At 37.2% G+C, this 12,105-nt stretch overlaps 1 protein-coding gene across 1 annotated transcript; it reads right to left on the minus strand.

Annotated features, from left to right (window-relative positions):
* Positions 1-10,186: 10,186 nt before the first annotated feature.
* LOC114820917 (L10-interacting MYB domain-containing protein-like) lies at positions 10,187-11,028 on the minus strand. The gene is made up of 2 exons (XM_029092252.1): positions 10,837-11,028; positions 10,187-10,759 (listed from the first exon to the last, which is right to left on the minus strand). Exons 1-2 carry the CDS (start codon positions 11,026-11,028, stop codon positions 10,187-10,189), a joined length of 765 nt encoding a protein of 254 aa, XP_028948085.1.
* Between the last annotated feature and the right edge of the window lie 1,077 nt (positions 11,029-12,105).

The raw sequence follows: 12,105 nt of genomic DNA on the forward strand, positions 1-12,105 counted from the left end.
CTTTATTGTACTTGGCTCAGTGCACTAAACCTGACATCTTATTCGCTGTTAATCTATTGGCTAGATACAACAATGCGCCCACACACAGGCACTGAAATAGTGTTAAAGACATGTTCCGCTACCTCAAAGGTACTACAGATTTGGGTTTGTTCTATACCCGCTAATCTCCAAGTGTTGCCGCCCCCTATGGCCATCAGATTGATTCTTACCTTGTTGGTTACGCAGATGCTGGATATCTGTCTAATCCACATAGAGCACGTTCTCAAATGGGTTATGTCTTTATCGTTGGAGACACTGTTATATCTTGGAGGTCTACCAAGCAAATGCTAGTTACGACTTTGTCTAACTATGCTGAGATTCTCGCCCTACATGAAGCATCGCGTGAGTGATTTTGGTTGAGAGAAGTTATGGAACATGTTTGTACCATACTTGACCAATCCCGAAACTACTGAACACCGGTCAACGTTATACCGTCAAAGACCCAGAAAAGTTTCCCTCCAACCAGGAGACAAATCACAACACAACACGTGTCGACATCAGAAGCTAATCATAGAGCTACACGTGTCAACATCAGAAGCCAATCACAAACCACACGTGTCAATGTCAGAATGAAACTAGAAACTAGAAACTCTCTTCTATAAATAGAGATCATTCTCTCACAATATTTCCAAATGTCATTTGTACTAAATCATTCACTAGTACACACTAAAGGAGAGCTTGAACCTATGTACTTGTGTAAACCCTTCACAATTAATGAGAACTCCTGTACTCTGTGGACGTAGCCAATCTGCCACGTACATCTTGTGTTTGCTTCCCTGTCTCTATCCATTTACATACTTATTCACACTAGTGACCGGAGCAATCTAGCGAAGGTCACAAACTTAACATTTTCTGTTGTACCAAAGTTCTCACTGATTTTGTGCATCAACAGAACATATTCGAAGCACTAGTGGTCTTACATCAGCTGTTGACCTTCCTACGACGATCTTTGAAGACAATGCAACATGTATCGAGCAGCTGAAGAAGGGATACATCAAATGAGACAACACCAAGCACATAACACCGAAGTTCTTTTACTCACACCAGTAGCAGCAGCATCAGAACATTGAAGTCAAGCAAATCCATTCCAAGGACTACCTGGCCGATCTCTTTACCACGTCATTGCCCAAGTCTACATTTCAGAAGTTCATCCAAGGAATCGATATGCGTAAATTATCTGAGTTAAATCGCTTGTAGTTCTCTTATTTAGAAGTTATGTCTAGCTTAGGACGAGTATCTAGAAGCATCTAGCTTAGGGGGAGTATCTAGAAGCATACTCACATGATCTTAATGTACTTTTTTTCCTACGATTAGGAGCATTTTTTCTCATTGGGTTTTTGCTACCTAACGAGGTTTTAATGAGGCACCCATCATGGGACGATCATACTTCGTTGAGTTTACTACCTTTGTCCAGTTTGATGTGCATTTTAGACATTATGCATACTTCTCACTTTTCTCCTTAGTCTATCGGTTTTCCCTATGCCTTGGGTTTTACCATAACGAGGTTTTGTGAGTTTTACTACAAATGCATACTTCACTTAAATTTGAGACTCGCGATCACCCGCTGTACTGATAACTTTATCAACTATTCTACCTTATATGCTGAAGATCTGATATGATGGTTTGTTGAGTATTTACATACTCAAGGGGAGTGTTGCAGTCATATTTAGAATATGAATGTGATTGTGTAAATCCTAGGGAATCTGAGAAAATATCTTATATTCCTCTTCGGATTACCTATTAAATATTGTAATCCTAAAGGGAAATTTTTTACCCTTCCTACTACTATAAATAAAGGCATAATGGGGTGAATCAAACACACTTCATAATTAAATCAATCTATCTTCTCTCTCAATATTACCGAACCCCTCTCTCTCTCTAAACCCTAGATCGTTAAATCCAATAGGCCTACAACAATTTAATTATTTTCATATATATCCTTTTAATATTTTTTATTTTTTTTAATTTGTACACCCATATTCAATTTTCATGTTTAATTCAGAGAGTTTTAATAAAATAATCCACTGCAATTCATGTCTAATAGAAGCAGTAACCAAATCCTTTGATTCATAAAAAATAAAAGAGGTATTTGTTGATTTGCCCTCTGAACTTGTATGCAGCTGCCAATGATTCCTCTGAACTTTAATTTTAGTCAATTACTCCTATGAACTATTTTAATTGGCCAATTTCCCACTTAAACTTTAATTTTAGCTGATTATCCCCCTCAACTTTTATAAATAGCCAATTTTCCCCTGAACTATTTTATAAACTATTTTCATCCTTTTTTCCCTCATAAGGTTGTCATGTGTTGTTTCCGTGATCAAGATAGATGGAAAATTGGATGAATTGTTTCCATGATCAAGATGGATGGAAAATTAGAAGAATTTTCAAAATCTAACGCCAGAGGAAATTGGCTATTTATAAAAGTTCAGGGAGGTAATCGGCTAAAATTAAAGTTCAAGAGGGAAATTGGCTAATTATAAAAGTTCAAGGGGTAATTGGTTAAAATTAAAGTTTAGGGAGAAATTGACAACTTCATACAAATATATGAAAATAAAAAGACGCTTTATTATTATTGCAAACTGAGAAAATATCCATCTTTAATTTGCATATCCCAAAAGAAATTAGAGAAAACATGCTGCCTCTAATTAAGTTGGAACAAATCCAATAAAAAGGCCTACCTGGCTAGAAACAAAACCCTAAAACCTGAACGACAAGTAAAAATTCTAAAAAATAATAAATAAATTTTAAAATAAAAAAAAACAAACAAAAACATAGATGATCGATGACCAACTAACAAAGCCTATCTAAATTATCACGATCAACTATTAATTCGATTTAGTTAACCTCTATGAGGTACTCTGGGCGGATAGCGTTGAGCGCAATTTTGTCTGAGCTCGGGAGTATAGTAGTTATTGTTGAACTGATTGAACATTGGGCCATAACAATATTCGTCAATTTCCACGACGGCAGCACAACATTCCTGTCCAACGTGACTAAAATCGGCAAAAAGGAATCCACCAAGAATGTCAAGCACACAACTTTCTACCGTATTCAGAGTGTTGAAAGATTTGGTAGAGTTCTCCGCAGCAGTCATGGCAAATTTCACAGAGAGTTGAAAGAGAAGACGAGAAAGATCTGTTTGACAGGATAGAAAATTGCGAGAAAATCAAGAACACAGAAGCGGGAGATCAACGTCGGCGGACTCCGGCGATGATACTGTTGGAATATAAGTGTGTGTGCTGTGTTTTCTTAATGTTTCTAAGTTTAAATGTGAGCCATTGGATTATAGACCAATTGGACAGCTGAGATGTAATCTTAGCTTTAGTTTTGCATATTGCCACTTGTATCTATCTTATAGGATAGATTACATGAAGGGTTGTGATTGAGTTGTGAATTCTCTTTCTTCGGGTATATCCTTGCACACGTCTTGTGTGCAGATTATGAATGAAAGAAAAGCTTTGTTCGTTTTGGTTTTTTGCTTTGAACATCCTAGCTGCATTCATCTGTGTAGGAAGAAATCATTCATTTACTTCTTGATTTCATTTCTACAAAACAGGGTCATATTCCTACTTTCTAACATGGCCTCAGAGCCAAGTTCAATCGCTTAATCTGGGAGATTGAATCTGTGAAAAGGTCTGTGTCTAACATGGCAGGATCTGGAGGAGGTGATCTGAGAGCGCCGATCTTCACCGGCGAGAATTATGAATTCTGGAGTATAAGAATGAAAACTATTTTTAAGTCTTATGGACTATGGGAATTTGTGGAAAAAGGAATCGAGAGCTCAGATTCGAAGGGAGCTGCCTCAGATCTGAAGATGAATGAGACAGAGGGATCGAGTGACGCTTCATTGCTCACGGAGAAGCTCATGAAAGATGCCAAGGCGCTTGGGTTGATTCAGGGAGCAGTCTCGGATGAAATTTTTCCTCGGATTTCACACGAAGAAACTTCTAAGGGAGCCTGGGATATTCTGATGCAAGAATTTCATGGAGACAAACAGGTTAGAAGTGTTAAACTACAAGGTCTTCGTAGAGAATTTGAGTATACCAGAATGAGAGATGATGAATCAATTTCTGTTTATCTTACAAAATTATTCGATCTGATAAATCAAATGAGAAGTTATGGAGAAGAGTTATCTAGAGAGAGGATTGTGCAAAAATTATTAATTAGCTTACCTTCTGCGTATGATTCTATATGCTCTGTGATTGAACACTCAAGGGACATAGATGTGATTGAGGTTCAAGAGGTAGTAGCCTCACTGAAAAGTTTTGCACAGAGGTTGGAGAGACATAGTGAAAACAAAACTGAGAGAGCATTTGCAAGTTTAAGTGTGAATCCCAAGTCTGTCAATTCTCCTGGAAATCAAGGAAATAGATATCAAAAGAATTGGAAGCCAAAATACAAAAATTGGAATCAAAAATCTGTCTATCAATCTGGAAAGCAAATTGTAGCTGCAGAAAGGGGAAGAAATCCTTGCAAGCACTGTGATAAGTACCATTATGGAGAGTGTTTTCTTAAAGGCAAGCCTAAGTGTCATTGTTGTGGAAAAATTGGTCACATTGCAAGGGATTGTAATACTAAGAAAAATGCTCAAGGTGTTCAACAACTAAACTTTGCAGCTCAAATTCCTGCTACAACTACTATGTTCTATGTCAGTAATGAGGTTGACAAGAAGCCTATTGAAGATGTATGGTATGTGGATAGTGGTTGTAGTAACCACATGACAGGTAGAGAAGATGTATTGATTGACATTGACAGAAGCATAACTGCCAAGGTAGAAATGGGAACTGGACAGTTGGTTGATGTGATAGGAAAAGGAAGTTTGGTAGTGGATACAAAGATGGGAAGGAGATATATACATGAAGTAATGCTTGTCTCAGGTCTCAAAGAGAATCTACTAAGTGTAGGACAGATGATGGAGCACGGGTATTTCCTTATTTTTGGAGATAACAAAGCAGAAATTTATGATGATTGTTCTCTTTCAAATTTGGTTGCTAAGGTACCAATGAGAGGAAACCGAAGTTTTCCTTTGAAATTCCAAACAGATTTGCATCTTGCATTAAAAGCAAGTGTAAATGAGTCAACATTGATCTGGCATAGAAGAATGGGGCATCTAAATGTTAACAGTCTGAAGCTACTACAGGAGAAAGAAATGGTATTTGGATTGCCAGAAATCAAGATCACTAATAATGTGTGTGAGGGGTGCACTCTTGGGAAACATTGCAGAGACTCTTTTCAAAGGGAGACAGCAAGTAGAGCTACTGTTCCATTGGAGTTGGTACACACAGATGTGTGTGGACCAATGCAAACCATTACCAAAGCTGGAAATCGATATTTTCTTACTTTCATAGATGATTGTACTCGGATGTGTTGGGTATATTTTTTGAGATACAAATCAGATGTATTCAATGTGTTTAAGAAGTTCAAGGCCACTGTTGAATTGCAAAGTGGATATAAGTTGAAAAAACTAAGAAGTGATCGAGGAGGTGAATACACATCTATTGAGTTTAATAGATTCTGTGAAGAAGTGGGAATGGAAAGGCAACTCACTGTGGCATACTCACCACAGCAGAATGGAGTGGCTGAAAGGAAGAACAGAACTATTGTAGAGATGGCTAGATGTATGATGGTTGAAAAGAATATACCACTGGAATTTTGGGCTGAGGCAGTCAACACTGCAGTGTATGTTCTAAATAGGTGTCCAACTAAGGCATTAGATAAGAAAACTCCATTTGAGGCTTTTAGTGGAAGAAAGCCAGGGATCAAACATCTAAAAGTGTTTGGTTCTCTGTGCTATGCACATATTCCAGAGCAGCAGAGACAAAAGCTTGATTCAACCAGTACAAAATGTGTGTTTCTGGGATATGGAAGTTGTGAGAAAGGCTACAAGCTTTACAATATCGACTCTGGAAAAGTCATTATTTCCAGAGATGTGGTGTTCAAAGAGGAAGCTTGTTGGGATTGGAATGCACAAAAGGAGTGTAGTCTTAAAGTACCAATTACTGACTGTCTTACTGAGAAAGGACATGAGACTGAAGGAACAAGTTTGAGTCAAGCTGAGATCTCTGAAAATGATGTTGAAATACCAGAAGAGAGTGAAGAAATACACGTTAGATTTAGTTCAGGTCCACAGGATGTTGATCACACACCTCTGAAATATAAAAGTATTGCAGAAGTGTATGAAAGATGTAATCTGTGTATACTTGAACCTGAAACATTTGAAGAAGCTGCCAATGATGAAGCATGGCAGAAAGCAATGGAGAGTGAAATTGCAATGATAGAAAAGAATAATACTTGGGAGCTAGTTAATAGACCATCTGATAAACCAGTAATTGGTGTCAAATGGGTTTACAAACTTAAGCTGAATCTTGATGGCTCAGTTCAGAAAAACAAAGCAAGACTGGTTGCAAAGGGATACTCTCAAAAGCCTGGTATAGACTTCAATGAGACTTTTGCACCGGTTGCTAGGCTTGATACAATAAGGACCTTGGTTGCTTTGGCTGCACAGAAAGGATGGAACCTTTATCAGTTAGATGTGAAGTCAGCATTTTTAAATGGAGTCTTGCAGGACGAGGTTTATGTTGATCAACCCCCTGGGTTTGTGATTAAAAACAAGGAAGATGGGGTGTACAAACTCAAGAAGGCACTTTATGGTCTTAAGCAAGCTCCAAGAGCTTGGTATGAAGAAATCAATTCCTATTTCACCAAGGCAGGTTTTCAAAGAAGTCCTAGTGAGGCAACTTTATATGTGAAGATTGCTAAAGATGGAATACTTATTGTTTCACTGTATGTAGATGATATAATCTACACTGGGAATTCTAAAGAATTGTTGATGGAGTTCAAGACTGCAATGATGAGACAATATGAAATGACTGATCTTGGTTTGTTGCATCATTTCTTGGGTCTTGGTGTGATACAAACTGATAATTGCATTTTCTTGCATCAGAAGAAATATGCAAAGACACTGTTAGACAAGTTTGGTTTCAAGGATTGTAAACCTGTGGCTACTCCTCTGGCTGTGAATGATAAACTGTCTAAAATGGATGGTAGTGAACAAGCTGATGAAGGTCTATATAGGCAGATTGTTGGAAGCCTATTATACTTGACTGCAACAAGGCCAGATATCATGTTTGCAGCAAGCTTGTTGGCAAGATTCATGCATGGTCCTACTAGAAAACATATGGGAACAGCTAAGAGGGTGCTGAGATACATTCAAGGCACACTTGACTATGGTATAGCATATGAGAAAGGAAATGAAGCAATGCTTATCGGCTACTGTGACAGTGATTGGTCAGGTAGTGAGGATGACATGAGGAGCACATCAGGATATGCATTTAATCTTGGTTCAGGAGTGTTTTCATGGGCATCAGTCAAGCAAAGTAGTGTTGCATTATCTACTGCAGAAGCTGAATATGTTAGTGCAGCAGAGGCCACAGCACAAGCAATTTGGTTGAGATTTGTTCTCTCGGATTTTGGTGAAGAACAGGTTGAACTAACTACAATCTTATGTGACAATACATCTGCTATTGCCATAACCAAAAATCCTGTGCATCATCATAAGACAAGACATATAAACAGGAGGTTTCATTTCATTCGTGATGCACTGCAAGATGGAGAAATTGACTTACTGTACTGCAAGACAGAGGAACAAGTTGCAGATATTTTCACTAAGGCTTTGTCTAGAGATCGGTTTGAATTTCTGAGACAGAAGCTTGGAGTAATTTCAGCACAACACTTAGAAGGGAGTGTTGGAATATAAGTGTGTGTGCTGTGTTTTCTTAATGTTTATAAGTTTAAATGTGAGCCATTGGATTATAGACCAATTGGACAGCTGAGATGTAATCTTAGCTTTAGTTTTGCATATTGCCACTTGTATCTATCTTATAGGATAGATTACATGAAGGGTTGTGATTGAGTTGTGAATTCTCTTTCTTCGGGTATATCCTTGCACACGTCTTGTGTGCAGATTATGAATGAAAGAAAAGCTTTGTTCGTTTTGGTTTTTTGCTTTGAACATCCTAGCTGCATTCATCTGTGTAGGAAGAAATCATTCATTTACTTCTTGATTTCATTTCTACAAAACAGGGTCATATTCCTACTTTCTAACAGATACCATGTAGAAAGTACAATCTTAGTGAGTAAGAAAACTGAATCAGAGAGAGAGAGAGAGAGAGAGAGATTAGAGAGAGAGAGAATGTAGAGAGAGAGAGAAAATTGTGAAACTGTTTTTCATTACTCATTGTATCCTCTGTACATGAAGTATTTATACATAAATACCAAAGCTAACTATTTTAGGTGACTTGGCATTCCCCTAACTAACACACACAGACTAAAGATCTAATCTGGTGCCTTACACCTTTGATAACCGTGTGAACCTTCAGTACTCCTAACACAGAGACGACCAACATCTTCGAATGCCATCGTATGGCGTTTGCACTCTCGGTCTCCGTGGCTGCTGTCTTGGAGCGGCTGTTGTTGGTGTTGGTGGTGGTCGCACTCTCGGTTGCTGCTGCTTTGGGGCGGCTGGAGTTGGGGTTGGTGGTGGTCACACTCTCGTTTGCTGCTGCTTTGGGGCAGCTGGAGTTGGTCTTGGAAATGTCGGTGTTGGAACTGATGGAGGAAATAGCCGCCCGCCACCGCCAAAATAAAAGCCAAGTCGTGAAACTGACTTTGGATGTGCTACACGATCGACATCAGATTTGGGATTAGACCTCCCAAACCCTACTTCGAACAATGAAGTCGAGCACACCAAAAGCAAAACAATAGAGATTGCTGTCTTGAAGTCCTCATGGAATGCTTCCTAATAAAATTGTGTAAGGCCATTGAAGCAACAACAATTTGTACCTGTTTTTCAAAAGGGAAGTTATGCATGAGAAGAATCATTGTCCATCTATTTTTCCAAACACCAAAAGTTCTTTCTATTGTGCATCTTAGGGATGAATGTCTCTGATTAAATATCTCTTTTTTCCCTCTTGGATGACTTCCACGTCGAAATTCAGGAAGATGATATCGTTCACCCCTATAAGGTCCAATATATCCATTCATATGTGGATATCCAGCATCAACTAAATAATATTTGCCTACACCATAATTGAAAAGAAAAATATAAAGATTTTTGTGTTCATAAGATAATAAATAAATAAACACATTCATATAAGACTAAGGTTGATTACTAACCAGAAGGGGGATAAGGAAATTTCAATTCTGTTCTTCTCAAGGCCTCCATGAATATACGTGAATCATGAGCAGCACCCTCCCATCCAGCCCAAACAAATGTGAAACACATATTAAAATCACATACAGCCATAACATTTTGGGTTGTATTTCCTTTTCTACCTATATATGGCACTTGCATTTCTCTAGGTACCACAACTGGGACATGTGTTCCGTCAATTGCCCCTATGCAACCTTTAAAATATGGCCAATACCGATTGTCATCCTTAATTTTATTTGATACTCTCTTGAATTGCCGGTCATGTGGACATATAATATCAGTAGCCATGCGAGAAACAACATCTAATAGTATCCCAAACCACCTAGAAACAGTCTCTCCAGAGCGTTGAAACCTTTCTTGGACCATCCTATTAGTGTGCCCATGACCTAATGTGTTTAGAAACATTGCTAATGCTTCTTCTAGGGTTATATCTCCAATTCTTTTTAAGCCATAATCACGCTTCAAAGTCTCTAACAAGTCCTTAAAAACATGTTGTTCCATCGTAAATTGTTCATGGCATCTTATAGGTTGACCATTTAAAACTTCCATTACCCATCTATATCCCGTATACGAAGAAGTCCTACAAGGTTCTTTGTCAACATACTTTAACCATTCAAAGACAACCGTGACACAGCTTGCAGAAACCAGTTGATAAAATTCATCATCACTTCCATCAGTAGAGTTGTTTGTATTGCTACTATCACTGCTGCTAGAACTCATATCTGTAAACACAAAAGAAAATTTTAATACGAGAGGAATATATAATCATGGCAAAAATAAAGATCACATTCTGAATAAAGTTGTAAAAAAATCATATAATTAAAGATATTATAGGCACACATGTTTAACCAATCCATTACATAATAAATACTTATTCAACCACCAAAAAAAAAAACATGTTGAAAAATATAATCCTAAGATAAATGTGACGAATCAAATTTTCTTGCTCTTGAGCCACATGATTTGTCGGTTAGATTGCTTCAATGCAACAAACATCTCTCTATTTTTTCTTTTAGTGAAGATATCAGCCGCTTTCATAAAGAGCTCATCATCATTCACAACTTCATGCATTCCTTCCAACATTTGCATCACTTCCTCAATGCTGCAACCAGGCTTATCTGTGCTCTTAGAACGGTTGTATACAGCTTCTAAAATACCATCTAATTGTTTTATCATCTTGGCCCCAATTCCAACTCTTTTAGAATCTCTTGTTCTTTTTGTTCCTTTTCCTTGTGTTGAAGGTTGAGCAGGGGAAGGTGTCTCAGCATCGGCTATGTCGTCAAGCCCCTCATTATTATCTATGTCATTCTCCAAATCATCTTGACCGTCATTTTGTTCGCATGTTGGAGCTTTTTGGACATTATTACTCATCAACCCTTGTGAGGGTGCCCATGCACCTACACCTGTAACAGCTCCTTCTTTAAACAAAATGTTCAGTTGGTCAAAAATTTTCAATCCACTATTTCGATATTTTGCAACTTCAGAAGTCTTCTGAAATATGACCAACTGCAATTAACAAATTATGATAAAAGAACATAAATATGAAGTTAGATTTCCATGGATATGAGATAATAATTTCTCACCTTCACTTTTTTCTCCCACAACTCATCACTTGCAATGATAGTTTGCTTCACAGGATCCCATCCTAAGCCAGTCTCTTTTCCAACTAATGATGCCCACAATTGCCATTCTTTCTTAAGTGCAGTCCATTTGTTCTTGAGTTGTTTATGAACATATGACCTTTGAGTAAGGTCATTAAATTTTTTTAATAACATTTTTCCATCCAATTCTATTAAGATGACCACCTGTTTGATTTCCGGCTAATGTCTCAGCTACACAAACACTTATAAATATCTCAACACTTGCATCATCCCACATTGCCTTGCTCTTTTTTTCGTTACCTTCTCCACGATCTTGCATATCTTTAACTATATTCTTAGACATATCTATAAAGAGAAGTGGAAAAAAAACCATAGCACATAATAAGAGCATATACCACTACTTACGTCCTAGCTAACAACACAAAAGTAAATTAAAAGCAATAATGCAAGATTTGTAACTAGTATTTGTTATATATAATAATGCAATACACCGTTGCTTCCAAAACTGCAGTGCGTATGTATTTGTTATATATAATAATGCAGTACACCGTTGTTATATATAATACTGAAGTACAACATTGCATATGTATCTAGTATTTGTTATATATAATAATGCAGTACACCGTTGTTATATATAATAATGCAGTACACCATTGCATATGTATCTAGTATTTGTATATATAATGCAAGATATGTAACCATTAACAATAAATTCATTAGTGTTGCTTTCTGTTGTCATTAGAAGTTAATTTGCTATTAAACCTGCAAGTTAACTTCTAATGCGACATCAAATCTCGGCATCAAACCTGCAAATTAACTTTCTGTTGAGCAGATTAACTTCAAAGCTATTAGTAATAACTTCTAGTAACACTAATGAATCAAACCTGCATTATTAGTAATAACTTCTAATGAATCAAACTTTTTGTTGTCATTAGAAGTTAACCTGCAAGTTATTGTTCATCGTCGGTCTTTCAGCGTTCGAATGCTTGGTTTCATATTCATGATATGATGGTGTCCAGGTAATACGTACGACATGAACGTTCTGTGTCACACGCATCTACTTACATGGGATGGGATGTGCAAAGTCATGAATCGTCAACCTCAAGGGCATCAGAGAATGAATCAGGAAAATTATAAATATCGTGAAAAAAATGCAGAAAATACCATTGGAATGTCAATGAACAATCACTAAACCTTAAAATTATTTTCGTGTAGTTCAAAAATCACAACAATTTTGATAAAAATAACATA

Source organism: Malus domestica, chromosome 14 (genome assembly GCF_042453785.1).
Source record: "Malus domestica chromosome 14, GDT2T_hap1".
Lineage (NCBI taxonomy): Eukaryota > Viridiplantae > Streptophyta > Magnoliopsida > Rosales > Rosaceae > Malus > Malus domestica.

Bases quoted from the DNA above. Each gene is read 5' to 3' on its own strand.
- LOC114820917 (XM_029092252.1), bottom strand. From the start codon at position 11,028: ATGTTATTAAAAAAATTTAATGACCTTACTCAAAGGTCATATGTTCAT. The intron at 10,760-10,836 runs GTGAGAAATTAT...TGTTAATTGCAG, and splicing joins TGTGGGAGAAAAAAGTGAAG to TTGGTCATATTTCAGAAGAC.